General features: G+C 53.1%; 1 protein-coding gene across 5 annotated transcripts in view; it reads left to right on the top strand.

Moving 5' to 3' along the window:
* Window positions 1-23342, top strand: part of KCNT1 (potassium sodium-activated channel subfamily T member 1) — an 88395-nt gene that overhangs the window by 34470 nt on the left and 30583 nt on the right. Inside the window, exons 1-2 of one of the 5 annotated variants that reach the window (XM_086475602.1) lie at window positions 8362-8510; window positions 19971-20012. The exons of the other annotated variants lie outside the window; for them this stretch is intronic. Of the exons in view, the coding sequence (XP_086331728.1) occupies window positions 8362-8510; window positions 19971-20012 (191 nt within the window). Of the gene's footprint in view, window positions 1-8361; window positions 8511-19970; window positions 20013-23342 lie in introns of those variants that run through there. 5 annotated transcript variants of the gene reach the window in all.

Here is a 23342-nt window from a genome sequence, read left to right as displayed (position 1 = left end):
TACCCAAGGGCTTTTAGTTTCCTCACTGGTTTGAGCAGCTGTGACAGGTATACAGACACCTTCCCTTTTTCTTCTGGCCATTTTAACCTGTCATCAGCTTTGTTAAGAAGTGGGAAGAGATTACGAGTCACGGTAAAGCTTCAGGGTCTCATTGCTCTGCTTGTAGGCATGTAAAATGCACCACCAAAGTAGGAAACTTGTCGGCGGCATCGTGGCTTTGTAGGGATATTTGTTCAGCATCTGCTCGGGCCTGCTCTACTTCTTCTTCTCGCTGTTGAGCGGTCCCAAGTTAACATACTGGGTTTGCAGCTTTCATGTTCGTCGCTGATGAGCCACACTTAGAGAGGTAAAAATGGGTTTGCAAAGGCTGCGATGACAGTTCTGGGATTCAGCGCGCGAGGCTCTTGCGTCGCGGTTATATAATGGCTCTCGCCAACTCTCCGGGTAGTTGGGGAGTTACTTGGTGAAGGGACCTGCCGTCCCTCCTCCGGGCCAGCCGAGAGGGGACTTGTTTGCAAACCCCCAACATCCATCTGTGGGGGCCAGGGCGTAGCCGTGGGGGGACGGGCCGAGCCCCCGGCAGTCGGAGCAGCGGGGTGCTGGGGCTGGCGTGGGCACTGCTCAGTGCCCCGGGTGGTAGGAGAGCTGCAGGGCACGGCTGCCTAATACTGGGCAGTTTCTGAGGTCCTGGGTCTGTAAGGGAGGTGCTCTCCCCTTTTCTAAAGGCTAACGTTTTGAAATCGTTAACATTTGAAATGTTAATTTGGAGGACTTGGGGAAGAGGAGAGAAATCAAAGGCTCTTCTAGTATCAGGCACGCTGTCCCCCTCTGGGCTTGCAGCCTGCCTGCAAGCTCTGTATGTATTTTCTCACTTTACATAATTTTTCCATCTCTCCCCATCAGCCCAGCTCTTCAAAGGCTTCCTTCTGTTTCCAGCTCTCTTGCTGCTGCTAAATATGCTCTCCTCTGTGCTTTCTAAAACGTTCCTTCTTCCCTGAAACGCCAGTGCTCCTGTTTATTAGAGAAGTCTCCCAAACTGTGCAGAGGAGATGCTGGGTGAGGCAGTGAGCTGCTGCCAGGTGCCGTTCGGTTGTGCTGCCCGGTTCAGCTGCCAAGACTAAACAGGGGAAGCGAGGGACTAAACCGCAGCCAGTTAATTCCTGCCTGTGTCATGCAAATCTTTCAGGCGCCTTCAAGTGTCTGGTGCAGCTCCAGTTGGCCCAAGCTTTCTGCAGCTGCTGGTGTTGGTGAATACTGGTGTTCCCCTGCTCCAGGCTCTCTCCGGTTGGGTTTCTTTGGTTTGCCGTGGTGCCGAGCACCCTCCGACAGTGAGGATGAAGCAGCCCCTCGAGCCTGCTGTGGCGGGAGAGGGTCTCACAGGGCGGTGCAGCAGGGAGGTGCCACCCTTCCAAAGGTGGACGTGGCTGCGGCGGTGGCGTTGCCTGCAGTGATCGTGCTCCAGGGGAGACTCCTGAACGGAGACGGGGACTTCGGTTGTGGTTTTGGCAGTAACCGCTCAGCCCAACTGCAGCCCCAGCCAGCTGCTGCGATGACAGAAATCCCTGCAGTTTGTGAACTTTTCCTGAAATGCTTTTAATGACAGTTTAATAATAACACTTAGCGCTTGGTACAGAGCTTCTCACCCCTGGAACCGAAACGCTTTACCGCAAAGGGTAAGGACCATTATCCCCCATGTTCACAGGGGGGCAAGAGCTGGATTTTATTTGTGAGAACAATTATGACAAGTGGAATTAATCAACTTTTCATATGAATGGTGTTGCTTTTTAAAGACAAATGTTGGGAAAGAGTCCTAGATACAAAGGAGAGCTCACAGTGGTGTAGATCCATCTGACTGCTTCTCGGGGACCTCGTCAGTGCCTGCGGTGCAAAGGCATTAACCCTGCCAAGGCAGCGTGCGGAGGGAACAGAAACCACTGAAAGCAAGTGCAAGACAGGGCATGGTATTGACTTACTGGTGCCCTAGATCTCGGTGAGCAGGCACTGCAGAGAGCTGCTGTTGCCCTAATCTCAGTGTGGATTGCTTCCGCTGCGCCTCGCCTCTCCAGCTGCTCAAAGCCCCGATTGCTTGGGAAGACTCTCCCAGCCCCTGAATGTCCTCTGGGTCTTGGTGCTCCCTGTGTAATGCATGGAGAAATTCCACGGAAGTTATTGCTGTTTCTAGTTTCTTAGCTGGAGGGCTCAAAGAAACCGTAACCTCTTACAAGCCCCTGCAAAGTCACTGAGGGTTGGGCTTTTTTTGCCCTCCTTCTCTCTCCTGCTCTCCTAAACCGCTCTTGCATCTTGGCCCTCTTCAGACTGCCGGTTTGCAGGGGAAAAGGTCTGGGGTCTTGTGCTGAGCCTGGGGAAACAGAGGCTTGTTGTGGCTGGGACCTCTTGGTGTGATGGTAATGCATATGGTGAATAATAACGCCTCTGCGCACCGTGAACACAGGTGGGAGAGTCATTGAGAGGCTTTCGTGTGTCACCGCCCTGCTGCTTGCAGCCCATTACTGGTTCTGTTTGTGGAGATATGGATCCACCTCAGAGAAAGCTGAAGGGCTGAGAAATTCTCCTGTTATCTTTGGCACTCTGCTGCTGAGGGCCTCTGCTCACAGGCACCGCAGGAGAGGGGAAGGCAGGAGCTGCGATCCGTCGGATACAGAGCTACAGGAGCTTAAACAGACCATTCTTGCAAGTACTTTGAATTGCAAAGTGCTGATGTGAACTCGCCTGGCCCTGGCCTGGTGTGGAGCAGTGCTCAGGCAGCACCGGGCCCCCGGCTGCTCGGGGGGATCCATGTCTCTCTCGTGGGGAGCAGCCTCTGGGAAGCCCCGGGTCACCTGGTTGCACGTCTTTTGAACAGCAGGTAGGAGTCACCATCCATCCCTGGTTTATCCCCCGGCCCCTTCAGGAAGGATTTGATCATCTGTGTCTTTTAAACCCTGATTTTCATCTCTGAGAAAGAGCCGCTGGCTGAGTGCTGAGGTCCTGCTCCTGTGGCAGTGGCCATGTGCCAGAGAGGACCTTCCTCTCCAGGCTAATGGAAAGAAAAGGGACAGGAGTTTTAAAATTGACCCTGGATCAATACAAAGAGTATTTTCTAAGCAATTTTATTAATCAATACACACATCCTTGCTGTCCAGAGAAGATTCCCAAGCATCTGCTGTATGTTCTGGTATCTCTGCAATCTGAAGTAATCAATGTATTGGTTTCGTATTTTTGACTGTAAAAGGAATTAAAACTCTTTGGATTCAATCCTCTCCTTAACCGCAACTCCACCTGCTGATTGATAGTCAAAAATATGGGCAGAAGGACCTGGCTTGTTAGAAAAAGAGTTACTTGGGCCACTCCTGTGCATGGTGTGCTGTTCAGGAGAGCAGGCGAGGGGCTCCTGGGGGTCTCTGAGGGTGTCCATGCTCCTACCACATCCCAGGGCAGAGCAGCAGGGCTGGCACCCCACAGGGATAGAAGGGCCAAGTCCTACACAAAAGAGGAGGATGAAGCATCAGCATTTTTATTTTTTTTTTTCCTTTTTGGCAAATTTGTTATTTTAACTGAAACAAACGCCAGAGGAAAAAATATTCTAGTGAGGAAGCAGAAGCTCCGTCTTCTGTGATTTTAACTTCCCATTGGAGAAGAGAGCAATTAGTAAACAGGGAAAAAATAATCTTCATATTTCTTTAAAAATACTGACGTTTCCAGCCAACTCCGTTGAAGAGGGGTGCTTCTGCTGGTGATCAAACAGCGCTGCGTTATGCAGCTTGGTGCTGCCTGGTTGCAGGAGCCTCGCGGTGGGGTGTGGAGCTGTTTTTGTAGGGCTGTGCCTGAGCTTTGGCAACCTCAAACCATTGGCAGCTTTTGAAAAGCTGTTTAACAGAACGCGTGGTGACAGTGCAGGGCATTCCCCGGCGACTAAAGGGCAAAACGTCGCGTGTGCACTTCTTGAAGACCGCTTCAGCAAATGGCTGGGCCAGAGGGATTTGGAACATTTGTCAAAGTATTAGTAGTGCTCTGAAGTTTATTAAGGCATTAATGTCATGCTATGACATTTGCTGGGGTTTTGAAATATGGGGAGCGTTTGTGGTGGCAATAAAATTGCGTAGGAGCTTGCTTTTCCTTGGAGTTATTAAATAAAGGGAGGCCAGGACTGCCCTGCAAAGGCAGCACAAACACCAACCGGCCTGCGAGGAGCAAGAGGGGCTGGGCGGTAGGGAAGGTGATTTTCCTAGAGCGGCTCACCAGTGGGTCCATGGAACCGGGGGGGCTCGCTGGAGAGATAATAATGAGCCTTTTCAGCTCAGGGTCCCTCGAATTGTCGCTGTGTTGGCATGAACGCAGCCCCTCCTGTGGAGCCACAGCTCTGCTGTGGCTGATGACGTCTCTTGTGAGATGCTGACGTGGTCATGAGCGCAGGTGTTTTCTAGCAAAAGGTATTTTCCTACACCAGTGGCCTTTTGTGGTTTCGGAAGGATCTTCGCATAGTCAACGACTTTCAGGGTGAGTTTTCAAGATTTTTAAATACATTAAACTGGCTTTTCTTGGAGGAGGCTTTGCACGCTGACGCTTTTGGGTTGTATCTCAACATAACAGGTTTGTTTGCCAGAAGAACGTGAAAAAACCCCAACGCCTTCCTGTGTCATCAACTAGTTACAAGGGGCTAGATCGTGCTTTATTAATAACAGTGAGTTGAATAGGTGTGTACAAGAAGTTTTAGTAGTTGGAATTGAAAGCTACCTGGATAAAAGGAGAATATTTAACAATGCCGTTGCGGTGGATTATTAAGATTAATGAAAAATCTGCTTCTTTCTAAATTTTATTTTCAGAAATATTATTACTGCTGCAACTACTGCTCAGCAATTCCCAGCCAACTCTCCAGCCCCCGGCACAGCAGTGGTCTCTGCATAATGCAGACGTTGAAATGAGAAATCAGCAGTTTGTAATGGGCTCTCAAACTAAAATTAAACATTGATTTCCTAGCTTACAGTCAGATGGTCGGCATGCAGTTAGCCGAGCAAATATTTCTGGACTGGAGGAATTCTTATTCAGACTTTGATGTTACTGAGGTTGCGTTTTGTGGATTTTTCACTCCTGGATTCCCTTGGAGAAGGCGCTGTACAAATGAGGTGTTTGAGGTGTAGCTTACCCTCATATACCACGGGTGGGAACACAGCCAAAGTGTCCCTGCAGGGCAGACTCACCGAGCTGTGCTTCAGGTTACCTTTGCGGCCACGGCTCGCTCTGGGAACATGCAGTTTCCCAGCAAGAACAAGTGTTCTGGATGTACCGCGTGATGCACGTTGCCTGTTGCATTATCTGCGCTCAGGGGAAGCACAGAGCAGGGCACCACCGGCAGAGGGGCCCTGCAGCTGGTCTTTTCCTTCACTTTCTGAGGTACAGGGAAGCGGCTTTATCCCTTCACTGCGAACCTTTACCCTTTGACAGAGCGCTGCGTGCTGCACCAACAACCCAGCACTCGAGTGCTTTTGGTTTTCCCTTTTTCTCATCAGCGCCCCGGCTTCCCCTGTCGAGGGGGACAGGGTGCTTTTCCTGCGTGGCTGGTGGCTCAGCGACCCAGCCAGCTCTGGCTTGCCTCTGCCCTGGGTTCCTGCATGGCTGCTTCTCCTTCAGCTGCTCTTCCTGACCCGACAGTGCTCGGTGACTCTCTGGGAGGTGACTTGGGAGGAGACACGCTGCCGGGGCTGTAGGTCTTTAGGTGAAGTGTGGCACACATTGCATTGCCCGAGAGGGGAATATTTTTCTGACAGAACTACAGCAAAGGATCTGCTGCAGCAGCCCAACGCAGAGCTGAGCGGTCTGAGTCGCTCTGTGAGATTATCCAGCCTCGGAGAGGTTCTCCTCAGCGTCAGGCCCCCTCTTTTCTCCCTTGGAAGGGAAATGGCTGTTCAAACCAGCAGCTTTATCGGGTGACCTGCGTCGGATCTCTCCCCTCTGTTCTGGTCTTCGTGTCTTGGTTTGTGTTTAAGTGCTTAACAGAAAATGTGTCTTCTTGTAGAGGCTGCCACAGGCGGGAACTGGGTTTCTCAAGGGGTTCTTTGATGTGGTTGTTGTCACCTTCTATACGGCAGAAGTATGGCAGGAGAGTTTCCATTTTCTGTTAAAATTCACCGGATCTTTCCCTAAGACCTCTTCTGTTCAGTGCTGCTGCTTGATGGCATTAGTGCTGAGATTTTGATTTAAGCATAAGCCACTTTTCACATTTATTCTCAATCCTGATATTAATGTTCTTCTGGAATTAGGGATACAATACAATGTAGAATTTGCAAATAGCTCCCTAAAAGAGAGACGTGGTTGCCCCAGTGACTCCTGTTGTCCAGGAGGATCCATCAGGCCCTGAGCTGGGCACAGCCCAATCCGGAGGGCTGGCAGCAGGAATTATATTTGGGGCTTGAGAACAACACCCTGAAGTAAACAGATACGGAGCAATAAGTTGAAGATGAGGCTGAAGCACACCATGAAGCAGAAAGGAATGACTCTGTTAGAAAAAGAATGCATTGCATCACTTTGAGACAAAAGAAGAAATTAAATGTACGCTGAAAGCTGGCACATTAGTAAATGGGCTGTGGGTTTTTATCCATTTTGCAGTTCAAAATGCTGAAATAAAGTATATCTTATGGTGAAAACCCATTAAGAGATAATGCTCTGAGTAGGAAAACAGGGGTTTGGTTAACAGGAAACGGGGACTTGGTTTCTCTTCCCAGAGCAGCCAGGAATTGCCTTTGTGTCACAGGGTAAGTCATTGTGGGGTACTGCTCTTGGGAGGAATAACAGCGAGGAGAGCTCGTGCCTGACAGTTCACTGGCGAGAGAGAGGAAGAAAAGGACCGGCCTTTTCTTCCCAGAGTCTGGCACAGGGCAGTGGTGCCGGGTGCTCTGATAGCCTTGGGGGTATCTGGACGTGTGCAGTGCGGTTAGGGGGCACAGCTGGTGCTGAAGGAAAATGTCAGCTTTTCGTTCTGAATGTGAGGTACTCTGGATCCCAGATTTCCCGTTTCAGGGCAGTTCCTGCCCTTACCTCAAAGCCAGCCGTCACTTTGCCCGTCTGTTCTCAGACTCTGGGAAGACCCTTCCAGGTATCAACATGCAGATTCTTTGTACATCATGTTCCCTTTAAAGAAATCCTGTGGTGAAGTTTAATTATTTGCGTTGGCTTTTCATGTCATGACGTCTCACGGGTGATCAGTCAGTGAATTTACTCCTTTTTTTTCTTTTAAAGTATGCGGTGGGGCAGCATTGCCGTGCGACAGCGGTGTGCGGTGGAGCAGTGTTGGCACACCGTGGGGCAGCATCGGTGCGCCGTGGGGTGGTATTGGGGTGCCGTGGGGTGGTGCCAGCCCGCTGCTGCCTGCAGAGCTGAGCCCTGTGCCCCAGGGATGCAGCTCCGGCCCAGCACCCTGCGGCACCCTCAGGGTCCACTCGAAGACGCTCTGCGTTGAGGGCTGCCATCAAGGACGAGCTGGAGCAGCCATGGGCTGGTGGCATCCCCAAAAGAGGGCGGGATGCACAACGTCCCCCCGTTCCCCTTTCCAGCCCCGCCTGCGCGCGGGGGGGGACTCATGGGTTTAGCTCCTGCTCGGGACGCCCCTGGCCGCAGTGTTTTCTGTTTGAAGCCTTGAGCAATCGATGCCAAGCGTGTTGGCTCTCACCTGAAGAGGGAAAGCCGGGTTGTCCTGGGACTGGCAGCGTGCACCTCTCCGGGCGCGATTTTAGCCTGGCCAGGTGAGCAGCGCTGGAGCCCCCGTGGCCGACGGCCACGCAGAGGGACGCAGCAGCGAGTTCCTCTCTGCCCAGTTCACAGCGGGTGTGTTTAGGAGGGGACCTTGCTCCGCTGCTTTTTGTCCGTGAGCCAAGTGCGCTGAGTCTATTCCCTGGCATGCAGTCCGTACACTGCTCTTTACACAGAGGAATAAGATAAAATAGCTTCCTCCCCCTCACGTTGCTACTGAAAAACAGGGATGGGGAAAAAATAATCCCTCAGCCCCTGCCCTGCTTGTGGTGATAAGAGCAGTGCAATCGTTTTTTTAAAGGAGGCAGCCAAGGCAATTACCTTATTTACTAAACAAAGCTGTTTCAGAGATTTCTGCATTGTGGATGCTTTCTCGGTCGTTTTGCACCAAATTCATTGCAGCAGCAAGGCCAGAGAGTTTGCCTTGACTCCCCTCACTACTAAAATAAATGTACAGGGCAGGATTGTTCCACTGAGCAGCCGTGAGTGGGGAGAGAGAAGGAGGAAGGAGATGGTACGTGCCGACAGCTCTAAACTGAATGCGGTGAGGATTGCGATGTATGAGAGAGTTCAGGGGGGAAAGAGGAGGAAGTCGGCGAGGCAGCCAGAGCTCGCAGGATGGCAAGAGCCAAGCTGAAGAATTCCCCTTCAGAGAGCAATTCCCATGTAAAAACTGTCCCACCAGCGACGACAGAAGACGTCCATGGGGTGAGCCCCTTGTTACCGGCTCGGAGGATGGGATCCTTGGGGAGTGATGTCGGACAAAGGTATAGCAGGACTGCAGTGATGCGTGGGGCTGTGTGGGTGGGGGAGGCAGCACCTTTTATCTTTTAAATGAGCGGGAAATGATTAGTGCCACCACGGGCTGGAGGGGTGGTGGATCAAATCCTTCCGATGGCTATGTTAAAGAGCTGCACCAGCTCCAAAGTTGTGTTATGAAATAGGTAGCTGGAGCAGAAGAAAGCCAGTTCCTTTAAATTTTTTATAAGTGCTTCTTGGTTTTTTATATGCCAAAAGCATGTCTGAATGGCAGCCCTGAGACAGTGGGGCTGCCACCCAACACTGTTAACTTGCATTGCGCCTTGTCTGTGCAGTATAGGACTGAAGCTCATTTACACTAACGCCACAGTATGCACTGCACATAAGCACCATGTTTGCATTGAAGAAGAGATGCTCTGTCCCCCATCTGAGGAATAATTTATTTACAACTGCAAAAAAAAAAAAAAAAAAAAAAGCTACCACACAAAATGCTGCAGCCTCTTTCTGCAAGCACACGGCTGATGTGTGCAGAAAGAAACGAGCTGTTTTTCAGGAGGATAAAAATGCTTCACATTGCACTTGAATCACAGTGTTTCGGAAGAAGCCAAGTCCCCTAGTTATGATGGGGATGCGTATGTCAGTAATTCAGTTCTTGTTCTGTACATTCCGTTTGCTGTTTCATGTTTTCCCCATCCATTCAGCCTTTCAGCCCATCCATGCTGTCTTCCTTCTCAGCAAAAATTGCCTCACCTGTCATGTGTACTGTACATCTTCTAGGATGCAATGGGGTGCTGTTTCTAGCTCTGGTTTCCAGTGCAAATTGGCACTGTAGGAAAGCGTCTGCTCGCGGTGAATTTTACTTGTTTGGCTTTAGATTGGGAGGAATTAACCACCTCAGCTTCAGTATCTTGGTGTATCTCGCTGGTGCTCTGGGGGGAAGATGGCAACAAGCCTGGATTAGCAGATATGGTCCCCGCTGGGGAAGGTGTGCACTGCGGGAGCAAGGCAGAGGCATCGGCATGGTTGCTCCCCCGGTGCCGAGCGGTGCCGGGCGCATGCTTTAGTCTCCAGGGCTGGGAGGCAGAGTCCTGGCGTACTTGCGGAACTGGGAGTGCGTGTCTCGGTCTGATGGGTGGTGTGTCAGCTCTCCAGATGGCACCGCTGCTGGTTCTCTGGTGAGCAGACACTTGGATCTTGTGGGTCGTTGCTTTCTGACTTCGTGAGGCAAAGGCTTGCATGTGTGGAAAGCTGCAAATGGGCATCGTGTGGGTGCGTTGGAACTAAATCCCTGAGGCTTGTGTGGTCTCAGCATGTTTTGGCAAGCGATCTGTATCTGCTCCCAGAGTCAATCAGACTGCTTTCGCTTCGTTTTTGTGTCTCGCTTTCGTTGCTTCAAAGAGGCGTCAAAGATGGACTTGTTCTGGGGGTACCCCCGTCTCTGAAGGCATGGCCTGAACACTGCAGCTGGTGGAGCTGTTGGGGTGAGCTTGCTTCATCCCTGTGCCCTTTCAGGTACTGCTGATGTACCCCTCATAACAGTGCCAGGGTGTTCACATCCAGATGCGCTAGGGCTGGAAAAGGACTCCTACTTGCAGCTGGGGGACTCCTACAAACTCATCCCAACCACTGCTAATCAGCTCTGAGTAAACACCCATGAGAGGCTTCTCCTCTCCTGAGCTCAGGGGCTCGGGGATTTCCTGCCCAGGACTAGGGAGCCAAACCTTCATCCTCAAGGCTGACTCTCCTTGGCTCTTGGGTGAAGCATGGCACAAAGGAGGGATGCTGCAAGACCTCATTGGATCTGAGGGAGTAGGGGGCAATAATTCCAAAAATTGCGTATCTACAGCGTTTTAGCGGACCCTTGCCGGAAGGCCAAGTGTGCAGAGCACACCAGGGTGCCTCAGGGCTTTGGAAAAGAACCCAATTCCCTGGGTTTCATTGGAATTTCAAGTGTTTTGCTGCAGTCTTGTAAGGAACTGATGCTGCTGAGAGGTAAAGTTGATGTCAACACTTCGACACTGCTCTGGTGGTGGGCAGAGCCCTCTGAGCTGCTGCTTGCAGTGTCTGAATTCCCGACTGCCCGGCTTTCCTTCTTCTCTGTGCGCTGCTTCTTGACAGTTGAGTTGGCAATTAAGATTGAGATTTGTGCATTTCTCTTTCGGGGTGTGTGTGTGCAAGCAACAAAGGCAGGAAGATTGCTTCAGAAATGATGAATAGCATGTTTGAGATGCTTCGTCTCCTCCAAAGCCCGACCTAAGCAGCGTTATCAAGTTAGCGGTGACAATTGTCACTGGGAGTTGGGAGTGAAATTACTGGGTGACGGTGGAAGATGCCGTGTTACAGGATGTTCTCAGGGATGCAAATGAATTCTCTAGGTGACTGAAACCCGTGGAGTTTATTCTCACCTACTTTATTTACCTCCTTACTCTGTCTCTTAGTCATTGCAGCATCTCAAAGGTTTTAGGGGTTCTCAGCCAAAACAAGAGGAAAGAATTTGCATTCATCTAAAGAGAAAACTCTCCACTGCCATGTGTTATCCCACACCTGGAGGCAAAAAGGGGAGTTGAGGGCTGGCCCTGGGCATCCAAGACGGGGACGCTTTCCTGTGGATGGGGAGCTGTGGGTGGGATGGGACCGACCCAGGCTGCTCGTGTGGAAGCAGCTCCCGCTGAAGATGCTGGGAGCTACTTCTGTACATCAGGGGCTGCTCTGAGAAGGGGATGCAACCAGGGCAGCCTCCCAGCCGCTCCGAGGAGGGCAGGCTCTGCCTCTGGGCACTGGAACTCTCCTGATACGCAGCAATCATGCAGCTGGAGAAAGCCGTGAAAGGTTGAGTCTTTCCCCTACAAACCGGGTTTTTCCTGAGACAGGTTGGTCCTGTACGGCTTGTGTTGGGGGAATTTGAAAAAGAAAGCTGTGGTGGGGAGCAAAGTGGCAGAAAAGCCAAATGCTGCGCTGTGCTCTGCATGGAGCGACTCTGTGTTTGGGAGGAAGCTGCTGGCAGGCGTGAGGATGTGCAAATATCTGTGTTTGGATCCCGTTTCGTGGGCTGGTGATCTCTCTGTAACACCGGAGATGTGGGTTTAAGAAAACAAATTTTTTTACAAGATAATCATGTCCTGTTTATGCAGCTCTGCTCAAAGTAGGGGAAACTCTGACCACTGCCTGTCCTGGGACACACTGATAGCCAGAATCTGTGATTCTGTGCAACCTGAACTGCTGAGGTCTGGGGAAGGAAATTAGCATTGCAGAAGAGTTGAGATTGGAGAGGAGCTCTGGAGGGCTCTGGTCCAACCCCTTCTCAAAGCTGGACTAACTTTAAAGTTGGCTCAGCTGGCTCAGGACAAGTCCTGCTGAGTTTTGAGCATCTCCCAGGCTGCAGATATCTCAGCTTCTCTGGGTGCCTGGTTCAGGGCTTGGTCACTCTCAGGATGAATAATTTTTCCTTGGTTGCACCTTGTACCTGTTCCCTCTTGTCCTTTTACTGTGTGCATCCGAGAGGAGCCTGCCTACACCTCACCCATCAGGTAGCTGAGGGCAGCACTCAGATCCTTGCCTGCCTTTCTCTCCTTCAGTCTGCACAGTCCCACCTCCTGCAGCCTTGCCTCGTCTCTCGGTTCGAGATATTTTTGGCAGGAATAAATGGGACTTTGCTTCAGCCGTGTTACAGTCAACAAGGTGGCTGGAGTCTACTGAGTGAGAAGAAGCAGCACTCTGCTAGGGCGAGTTCAACGCAACGTTTCTTGGAGGTAAAGCACTTTGGGGAGTGAGGAAATCACCCCAACGTGTCCGAAAATGTGATTTCTGACCAATCAATGTTTGTTCCCCTCAGAGGCGTTAACAAACAGGTCTCACCAAACCTGTCTTCATCGCCTGACACTCGCACACAAACAGACTAGCAGAAAGGTCCGGTCTGGCCATTGAAACCATTACAACCACTCTGTCCTTGCAGCCCGGTTTCCCGGGGATGGTCTCCATAGCAGGTCGCAGCAGCAAGTGCCTGGGTGTGATTCCCCCTGCTGTCGAACTATTGCTGGGCTGTGTTGCTGAACCCCTCCCGTGGGGACAATAAATCAACAGCTAATTTTTCTTTTCCCCCTCAATATTTCTTTAACAAAAGAGCTTCTGGAGACATATCTCTGTCTTCAGTGAACCAGCATGGTTTGCCACTTCAGTTTTGGTGCGTTGTTTTTGTGCAGGAGAAATGCTGTGGCAGGGACTTCCCCTGAGCGGGGTTTGCCCACCCCTGCCCTTGCCAACACACATGGTCCAGCCTCAATTCCTCTTCTGATACTCTCTTGGCTGCCGCTGAGGGTTTATATTAGAAATCTGAGAAATGCTGAGGCTGGTGGTATCGGCAGGGTTTAGTTAGGGGAGGATTTCTGCATCTGTGCCAGACCTAGCCCCTGCACTGCTTCTTTCTGAGCTGGGACTGTCTGTGCCACTTTGCAAAGGCAGCTCTTCTGCGTGTCCCCAGGGTGGGCAGGAATTGGCATCGCTGCAGGCAGGGTTCCTGCGGGAGCCTTCACCCAGAAGACCTGAAAGAGAGCCTGGGGGGCATCCAGAGGGTTTTGCTCACAAAGTGCTTTGGCCTCAGTCCGCTTTCCCTCTGGCTGGGCTGGGCAGCCCCTCGCCGGGGTGTGTTTCTGGCGGTGGGTATCTCTGTACAGAGAGTGCTGAGTCCACGCCAGGGCTCGCTGTGCCGCGCGGCTGTTTGCTGACGGGGTGTTGATGCTCTGCGATGATTGCCCAGACTGGAGCATGGCACCTCTCAGGCTTCCTCTGGCAGTAACCAAACCATGGGCTGGCCTCAGAGCTGGGGTCCAACCACCCAGCCTGCCTGTGGGTCTGTGCCCAGTGTCCCTGCGGGAAGGTGTCCGCTGAGCAGTGCCTCTCCTCGCAGCCTTGGGTGTAGTTTCGTGGGGTTGTCCTTCCGCGCACCGTCGTACGGCTCTGTGGCGGGTGGGACTGCTCACCCGCCGTTTAACCTGGGCGTTTCTTTCCCACACAGCAGCGGGTGTTGCTGTGTGATGCTGAGCGTGGTCTCAGTGTAGGACCACTGCAAAAAAAGGGTGGGCAGGGCGCTCAGCGGCTGAACTCCGTTCTAAGGGCGATATGCGAACGCGCTGCTTGATGCTGATGAACAGGAAACAATCCCAGCGCCCGGCTGCCGGCACAGTGGGCTGACAGCTGCCATCCTTCGTGCTAAACAGCGCCGTTCGTAAACACGGCCAGCGATGTCATCCCTGGCTGCGGCGTGGGGGCTTCAGCCCGGCTGTTTCTTGTGCTCATCCTGGAGCTGCGCTGGGACAACCCCCGAGCTCTGCTTATCCTCCCGATTTTGTACCCCCTCCTCTGCACGGGGACAAGACCCCCATCACCGTGTCCCAGCCAGGGGCTCAGCGCTGAGCTCCCTTCTGCAGGTTTCAGATGTGTGTCAGTGCCTGGTCCCATGTTTGTGGTCCCCATCCCTCAAATCCCTGTCCCCAGGCACCCTCTGGCAGAAAGCGTGTAGACCCCCATCCTCCCCGGGGGTGCAGGGTGATGCTAACCCCCCGAGCTGGCAGCCGGGCGCCTGAGGGGAACAGGCTGAGTTTTGGAAGCGCTGAGCACTCCTCCCACGGCTGCTGGTGAGACGCCAGCGCCGCTGAAAATCTCGGTGCCCTACATAGGCGCTGACATGCAGACGAGGCACCTAACCTAAGGATGCCTACACTCGAAACGCGCACTTGGGGTTTTGCTCTGTTTATTTTAGGTCTCTCATTCCCAATCAGGTCCCACCAGGGCATGGGGATTAGCACGTTGTTCCTCCTCCTCCTCCTTCAGTGGAGGCTTTTCTGCTTGCAGTGAGAGGGGGGTGCCAGCCGTGGCCATCCCTCTGAGTGGGCACCAGCTGCCAGCCCGGCCGCCGGCGCTGTGTGGGACTGTGGCACACGGGGGGTCTCGCAGCCCACCTCCAAGCTTGCTCACGATCCTTCCTCCGCAGGGCTCAGCCGCTTGATGGGACCTCAGAGACTCCTTTAGCTCCTTAGGGAAGGCAGGGAGGTGTGCTCTGGAGCAACCTCAGCATCTGTAGGGTTTTTTTTGCCCAGTGGGCAGAGCCCAGTGCCTAGGCTTGGTGGCGCCCACCCCTCTGGGAGAACCAAAACTTTCTGGAAGGTAATTGCAGGCAGTGCCAGGAGCTGCCGGGCATTGGGCTGGGAATGGCTTGTCTGGCTGCAGCGGGCGATGCTGCGGTTTTGGCCCCGCGCCTTGTTTGTTTCTAAACTCTGTGTGTTTTAGTTGCGATGTAGGTTTTGCAGAGGAGCGCCAAGAAAAAAAAAGAACTACCTCTGGGATGAAACAAGAGCCCTTCGAAGCCCTGCTCAGGGGGGAGGAGGCAGCTGTGCTCACGCTGCCTGCCTGGCATGCCTTGCTGCTGGTGGCGGGAGGGTTTGTTCGTGTGGCACTTCTCCAGCCGTCAGGCAGCTGTCAGCGGCTTTTCCAGGTGCCTGCCAGCACAGCTTGCTGAGCTTCCTCCAGACTGGGGGTTCTGGGGGCTGGAGTCCCTTCCCTGGGGTCACCCCTGCTCCGTCCCGCAGCCGGGGAGGTGGGCTGCCCTTCCCTGGTGCTGAGCACGCCCTCCCCTCTCGTGCGTGTTTGTGAGCAGGACGCATGCATCTTCCTCTCCCTTTCTCCTTCCTCTTGCTCGTTCCTTCTCCCCCTCTTTACTTTCTTTTTTTGTCTCCTCCCATCTGTCCTTCTCACATCAGGCTATTTTGGGGGATGAGTTTCTCACTGTCAATATGGTAGGAACCGTGGTGCATCTCATGTCTTAGAGGATGAACACCGCTTCGGGAAGACTTCCCAAGCAGTAACCTCGCTTGGTTCATCTTAACCTCCCTATCTCGTCCCTGCCTTGGAGGTGTTTCGAGACACGGGGCTAAAGGGCACTAAATCTGATAGCTCTCTCCTCCGGCTCTGAGACATCGATCTTGAAATGCCTCTGAGCCTTGCAAGTGGTTATTAAGCAGCCTGAAGCTGAGTGGGGTAATGGCAGGGCATTACTTGTGTCTTTGTAACTTCCAGGGGCTTTTAGTCAAGGCAGGATTATATTTTTTCACTTGAAAGTAATAGGAACTGCAGGACCAGAAGTGAATTTTTAATCCCCTTCATTTACCAAAATACCTCCCAGAAAATTCAGGAGACAGTGGCGAAGGCGCGGAGCTGGCAGGGAGTTTGCTGGGAGGGAGTGGATTTCTGTGCGAGCTCAGCGGAGCTGCTGCCGTGCTTTGCTGCTCTCTCCTCCATCTGAGCATCTTCAAACCCTCAAAACACAGGGACAGTGCTTAGCCTCAAATTATCTGTGTGAGGCAGATGAGCTAAATGCCGCCCAGATCCCACCGCGCCCTGGCAGAGCTGGGAGGAGAGCTGGGGCTCGGAGACAGCTGCCTTCGCCTCCCTGGAGCGAAGGGGACCAGATCTGCGGCCTGAATCCTTGATGAAGTGGGGTTGGGGGGTGCTGCCTGCCCGCATCCCTGCCCAGCTCCAGGGAGGAGATCTGCCTTTGCTGGTGTGTGCTGGAGCCGGAGCCAAGGAGGCAGGACGGGGTGACAAGGTGGCTGCTCAGCCGAGGAGCTGCTGCACTGTGTGGGTGGGCAGGTGATTGCTCTCTCTTGTACATAAGCAAGCTTTTTTAGTGTCTTTTGTTCTAATAATAAATACGCCATTGTCTCTTCACCTTCTAATAAAACCTTTCCATTTTGTAAAGGGCTGCAGCTTGAAAGGCAATGACAGACCTGTCTCTGTAGCAGCAAAGTTTCTTCCCCCTCTGCTCCTCTCCTTTCTCTCGTTCTTCCCTGCTGTGCCCCTCTCCCTGGGAGGTGCTGCTTGTGCCAGCCAGGAGCTTGGTATCATGGTTTGCAGGGCCAAGACGAGTGGCCCTGGCTTTCCCTGTCTGGGGACAGCACGTCTCTCCCAGACCCCATCAGGGAACAAAGGTGGGACTCAGCCCCTGGGTAATAGTTATCTTCCATGGTAGGAAAGAGATGAGTTGAGGTTTGTCTGCACAGAGGTACTCAGGGAGTCAGATCTGGATGAAATCAGAAGGTGAATTTAAAGTAGATTATCTAGAACACATTCAAAGCCAGTGTAACCTTTCTGACTTGGTTAAAAGGCTTTAATTCTGCATATTGTAAATCCACTTTTTCCTTTCAAGTGAGACTGTGCACAAAAGGGTTCCTGGCATTCTGCTAATCCCCTCTGGCAGTTAACCTGGATTAATTGTCAGATGAGTGACACTGCAGAGTCCAAAGGCTGGGGCGGAGTTTGCGAGGAGCAGCGAGGGAGGATGCTTGTGCAGCCCCTCTGGTGCTGGGCTAGCAGCTCCACTCTGGCCAGGCTTGCACTTCTAAAAAAGTTTTTGGGATCTGGAAAACAGCTGTTTCTCAGATGAGAATTGGAATGATTTTTAATTTTCTTTATTTTTTTTTCCATATTTTCTCAGCAATTAGGCCATTTATAAGAATCTGTGTGCCTGGTGGGAAGAAGGAGAGATTTCAGTGTGACATCTCAGGGTCGCTTCTTCCCCCTGTGATCAGCATAAAGCAGTTCATTCATCTGGAAGCTGAGCACTTTGTTTGTTACTGTTCTATTGCACGTGCTTTAACCATGGCACGGAGTGGCCAGAGCGACTGTTGGGGAGGTTTATGGTCTGTCCATCGCTTTGGAGTCCCTTTTATTCATGGTGCCTTTTTTGTGAATGAGATATTTATTCACCTCATGAGCCTGTGGCTTGCCTGTCTGGGGAAGGTGTCCTGGGAATCATGCCAGTTCAGCCCAGTGCTCTGGGACCCATGGGATACCAGACCTTCGGGGTCTGCAGGACCCTGTCGAGCTGTATGGTTAAATGTGCTATTGCTGTTTGGTTTTCAGGAGTGTTCTTCTCCTTGAGGAGCTGCAGCTGAAATAAGCCCCTGTTTGTACAGTCTTCCCAGTTGCCAGCTGGCAGTAAATTAAGAGAAAACCAAATCATTTGCTCTTTCTTCCCCATAAACATCTCTGCGAGGCATAAAGGGCTCCTGCAAAACCCAACGCGAGTGGAGGGGCTTGAACAGCCCCTGCTGCTAATGTGGGATAATCCAATTTGGCAGGAGGGAGGCTGAGCTGGCGGGGCTCCTTCCCGAGGCTGCGCTTGCCTCTGGTTTGCAGCTGGAGAAAGTCTGGGTTGTTTGTCGTTAATAAATGCCAGGGCTGCTCCGAGGGACGGCGCAGCTGATAGACCCACACCAGGGCTTGTTATTGCTGAGGGAGATGGCACAAGAGACCACTTGGGTGTGAACAAACTTGCAGCTCCAGGAGGGTTGCACAAGCAAGCTAAAAATTAGCAGGGCAGAGGGGGAAGATGGCAGGTCCTTTTTGCAAGTGGATTATTTGTGGACAAGGCTGGCCCCAGGGACACAAACCCCGGCTGAGGGTGCTGGGCTGCCTGCGGGACCCCCGTTGGGTTTCTTGGGGGCCAGGAGCTGTGGCAGAGGCTTGGCCAGGGCTGAGACTCTCCCTGTGAGCACCCCAGCACCTCCTGACCCACCCGTGGGAAGCGGGGCTGCGTGGGAGCCTGTCTTCGTTCAGTCAGTTGTTCTGTCACCCAGTGCCACCCCCTCACCTGAGGAGGGGAACTGGGAAAAGGAAAGGAGACCTGGGGGTTGAAATGGAAACAGATTTAATAAAATAATAATTAAAAACCTAATTTTAATACTAATATAAAATACACAAAGTTATACTCAGCCCACATAGCGGTCGCGAGCTGCGCGCTCCCAGCAGTGGATGGAGAGCAGAAGGATGGGAGAGACCCTCTGGGCGACTGCTGAGGAAGAGAGCCCGGCCCCAGCAAACTTTCCAATTTATAGTGAGTGTGATGTTTATGGTAGGGAGTACTTCTGTGGCCAGCTTGGGTCAGCTGCCCTGGCTTTTGCTCCTTCTGGCTTTAGCACCTGGCTAACTCAAAACTGCTATAGATCTTGATCACTGTGGAGACCCACATACCAGGCCGGCCATGAACTAAAATAAAGTGTCTTCTCAGCTTTGTTCTCACCAAATCAGGTGCTGCAGTCTTCTCAAAAATGCGGCTTTCCTGAAAAGAAAATTGATTCTATGATTCTATCCTGGTGAAACCAGGGCAGAGCCTCTCGTCTAGACAGAGCTCCTCCTCAGCCCCCAGGCTGTCTCCCCCAGCTCCCTCCCTCAAGGCCCCCAGCATCTTTTCCCAAGCTGGGCATGTGTCCCGAGTTGAGCATCTCCCACGGGTCTCCTGGGTCTGCCGCGGGGGGACGTTGCTGTCGGTGGCGGCTGGGATGGTGGCGGCGGTTGGCACAGCCTGCGCGCTCTGCAGGGATTTCAGCTCCAAGGCGCTGAGCTCCTCCCTGCACAGATAATAAAAGAAGAGTAGTAGCCGACTAAATCATGTCGCAGGGAGGCCGCTCTGTGTGCCTTGTAGCTGAGGGATGAGTTAGCTTTCCTCTGGATTCACGTTTTAATTGAATTTATTGCTTTTATTTAGTTTGGACTATGCTGGAGTGCTGTGGACTCATAGACCACAAAGCAAAAGAAACCAAAACCCCTTACGAGCTGCAACTGCCCCCTTTGCTTTGGTTATATTTCTCGACTGCCCTGACTCACGCTAAATGACCAGAGGAAAGAGGGCACTGCTGGGCCCTGGGAGACAGGGAAAGGCTCCAGCTCAGGTGGCAGGGACCCATGGTCATCCACGGGGGTGGTTATGTCTCGAAGAGAGCGTGGTTTTTGCAAAGGGATTTTTTTCCTTCGCAGCAGTAATTGCTCTGTTTCACAGCACTGTGCTACTGTCTGTCTGTCTGTCTGTGGGATGTACAGTACACGAGCACGGTTCCTTCACCTCCCACCTGCTCTCATACATCTTTATGTCCTTTCTCCCCCTGCCATGACCCCCCGTGTTATCCCTGTCATCCCTATCTGTTCTTTTATTTTATTTTTTTTTTGTTTTCCCTTCTCTGATCTTCACCTGTAAAATCACCTCTGCAAAGGTGCCCGTAGAAGAAACGCAATGTCAGGCTCCTGAAACCACCCCAACCTTCATCTTTCAAAATCTAATTTCTCCACAGAAAGTGTGACACTGATTTGAGACAGAGCAGCGAGGCGGTTTGTGAGACTCATTAAAAAAAACACAACAAAAAGCAAAAAATAACCCACCAACTTTTTACCCATGGAGCTGGGTCCTTAAAGGGGCCGTACACTGGCAAAGCCACCAGAGCATCGCCAGGTCCCCGATGTCGCCATCCTGGGGACCTCAGCAGGGACACATCCCAGGTGCAGTGCGCCACCGGCCGAGCACTTGGGCTGTCACTTGTCCGTCCAGCGTTGGCGTTCGCCGCGGCGCGGCTCCGGCTGCTGCACCGGTTTATGCCCAGCAGCGGTACGTGTCCCTCACCTCCTGTGATGCTCTCGCTCTGTAGGCCTCACCCCGAGGACTTCAGCGTGGATTCCTCCTTCTCGCAGTAAGTGCACCGCATGCGTTTCCCTGCGCCGGCACTGTGGGGAGGGGGCGAGGGCAGCCGTGGCACCGCCGGCCCCGGGGACCGTCACTCTTCCTCTGGGGAAAAGCCAGTGACGTTCTCTGGAGAGCAAAAAACCCTTGAAATTTGTGGTGTTTGTGTAGTGCATGTGTGCATGGTGTCTTGTGAGCCAAGTGTTTTGGGCAGTACCTGCTGCCCAGAGCAGTGGTTAGCCTTGCCTTTAAGTTAGTGATAGATTATTCTGCTTTTAAGGGCGCTGGTAAGCACAAGGTTGGTCCTTTACTGCTCTTGGCACCAAGGAGTTGTGTACGGGACCAGCAAACCCTTCTGAAAGACCAATGGTTCCCACCATGGGGAGGACTAGCTGCGCTCAAAGACAGACAAGTTTCTTGGGGAAGAAGTGATACCCTTGGCAGCAAATTGGTGTTTACCATTAGCGACGAGCTCCGTGCTCAGACTCTAATTAAACAATCCAGATTCATCAGCAGAAGCAATTACAGGAGCAGATTCATGAGTGTCAATCTCCAATGTTGCAAAACAAATAAGCCAAACAAAACACAGCGTGTTAGTCCATCACTTCTTCTCTTTCTGGGTTTTAATCTTTTTTATTATTATTTTATTAAGAGGAAGTGGTGCCGCTGCCCGGCCGCAAGCAGCATGGGGCCAGGGCTGGGGCTGCTCCGTGCATCTGTGAGGCTGCCAAGACCTTGGGTGGGAGACGCAGCGGGAAGATGACTTGGGGGGATGAGCATGTCCTTACCCAGGGCCCATGGCTGGGGATGTGGTTGCTTGGACAGTGCCGAGCAAGAGCCCTCTGTCCCTGCAGGGAGAGGCCTGGATCAGGCCCCCACGTAGCACATCGCTGCTGGCCAGGGCTCCCCGTCCTGCCTGGCTCAGCACCCAGCTTCAGGAGCAGGCTGTGGGCCAGGACCCGCTCCCCGACATGCGGTAGGGTTGCATGCAAGCACGGCACGGAGCTCCTTGGTGCTCCCCTGGCTCTTCTCGGCCGTGGTTGCCTTGTGCCACCTTCCCACGGTGCACGTGCGTGCTGATATCCACAGCAGCGTGTCCCCCAGGGGGCTCCCAGCCTGGAGAGGCAGCAGAGGAGTGTTGGGATGAAGCAGAGTGTCCTGCTTCACCCTGGAGCCACACTCGCGTTTTTGGGAGCAGGGGGTGCTGCCGGGTCAGTGCTGCGCTGCCGGCCCCACCATGCATCACCACCCCTTGCTCTTTGGTACTGAGGGCACTTGCACAGAGAGATCTTCAACTCCAGCCCCTGAGTGCATCCCCGCTGCCTCCAGTGCTTTGTTTGGTGCCTGCAAATGAGCTCTGCAACTGCTGAATACAGTTGGAGAGGGATTATAGCGACCTCCGGGGAACGAGGAACTGATAAAAATCCCATTTCCACTGCAATGTCCTCCCTGATTAAAAAAAAAAATAAAAAGGCAGGCAAAAGAAGTCCAGCAGCACATTTCTTTTCGATCACCACAGATTTGTGAAGCCTTTCTTGCAGCGTATGTCAGGGCTGGCCAACGCCTGTGTCCTGGCTCAGCGGAGCCCTTGTGTGCTCAGTGCGGTGCCTCCTGCCCAGCCTTTGTCCCACCGACACAGGATGAGTTCAGGGCATCGTTCACCTCGTGGTGCAAGATGCGTGACCGTGAGGACTGCCCTGTGAAGCCAGCCTTGGTCTTGGGCAAGAGTTTTTCCTGAAGTGGCTGCTTGGAGCTTGCTTTTCATCCCCCAAAGATAAAACTGCAGTGTTACTGCTGGAGCCAGGATGACATTACCTGCATCCAGCTGTGTTTAATTTCCTGCAGAGTGGTTGGCAATATCGCCTCTTTCTTTGGGCAAAAATCACACTCCATAATAAAACAGGAGATGCTTTTTTTTTTTTTTTTTTTTCCAATTTATTCCCATGGTAAATGCATAAAATCTTGAAGAAGCAAGCTCCTGAGCTGGTCCTGGGGCAATGTGTGCCACAGCATCTTGGTTCCCAGTGCAGCGTGTCTATTGGTGTGGGATTCGGTTTTGCTAATCATCATTCCTGATGTGCCTCGGCGTGTGCTCTGCCCGGAGGCCGAGCAGCTCAGAAGAAACTCATTCCTGGCGCTGCGTGAGCTGTGGCTCAGAGTGCTCCTCAGTCCGGCGAGGCCACCCAGGCAGCCTGGCCAAGAGGCCGGAGACGGCAGGAGCAGCCGCTTTCCCATGGTGGTGCCATGGTGGCTGCGGTAGTGCCACGGTGGCTGTGACAGCGCCGTGGTGGCGGTGATGGTGCCGTGGTGGCTGCAGTGGTGCCACGGTGGCTGTGGTGATGCCCACGAGAGGCTGATGTGGGACCTGCTGAGCATCCCGGGGCGGGGTGCTGCCACGATCTGTGGGGATCGTCTGGGACCCTGCAGAACGAGGGGGGAAGCGGCTTCAGTATTGCACCTGCTGAGGGGTGGGGGACAAGACTGATTTGCAGAAAATAGTCAGCTTTCTCCAGTTTGAAGTACTTGGTGGCCATTTGGACCATGCAGGCTCTCCCACTGGTCTCCCAGGTGCTCTCACATACCTCCCAGGCACTGAAACCTGCCATCCTGGCCCCAGCCCTTTGCCCTGAGACAGGTTTCCTCTCTCCCCTTCCCTCCGTGGGTCAGCAGCTTGGGCTGGGGGGAAGGGGAATCTGCAATGCCCTGGCTCCCGGTCCCTCTCTGGTTACTTCATGCTTTCTTGTTTAAAAATGTGCCGGAGATTTATTGGAGAAGCTGCTGCAGGAAGAGATGGAGAAGCTGGGATATCCGTGGAGGAAAGCTCCCGGCTGCAGCGCTAGCGAGCGTGCTGGGGGTGCTACACGGCTCGGTGGGAGGATGACCACAGCACAGCAACAATCCTGCCCAGCTTCTCCACAGGAGGGGTGAACCCCCACGCCTCCCCAGCAATGAGGGACACAGCCCTGTGAGCACCACAGCCTGCACCTCCACGGGCTGCCAGCCGAGCCTGCAGCAGGCAGAACAGGCAGTGAAGCAAAACCAGGCAGCAGATTTTGCAGAGCCCCCGTTGCAGGTTGCACGGCTGCTCGGTGCACGGGGGGGGCTGCAGGGGGAGATGCCCCCACAGAGCCGTGAAGCCCCGCACAGTTTTGAAGCTGGATGCTCCCCGGCGCTGAGCCGGTTCAGCCTTGTTGAAACCCACAGCCTTCCTCCTCGGAGTAATTGTTCAATTACCGCTTATTGAGCGTGGGGGCAGCCTGTTCCCTGTTTCTCGCTTTGGCAGGCGCCCAGGTTTTCCGTACAGCTATTCCCCTTTTCCATCTCCAAACCCTGCGCTGGG

The sequence above is a fragment of the Leptosomus discolor genome, chromosome 19 (genome assembly GCF_034619465.1).
Source record: "Leptosomus discolor isolate bLepDis1 chromosome 19, bLepDis1.hap2, whole genome shotgun sequence".
NCBI lineage: Eukaryota > Metazoa > Chordata > Aves > Leptosomiformes > Leptosomidae > Leptosomus > Leptosomus discolor.
Note: the sequence above shows the minus strand (reverse complement) of the source record. Positions and strands in the feature narration are given on the sequence as shown.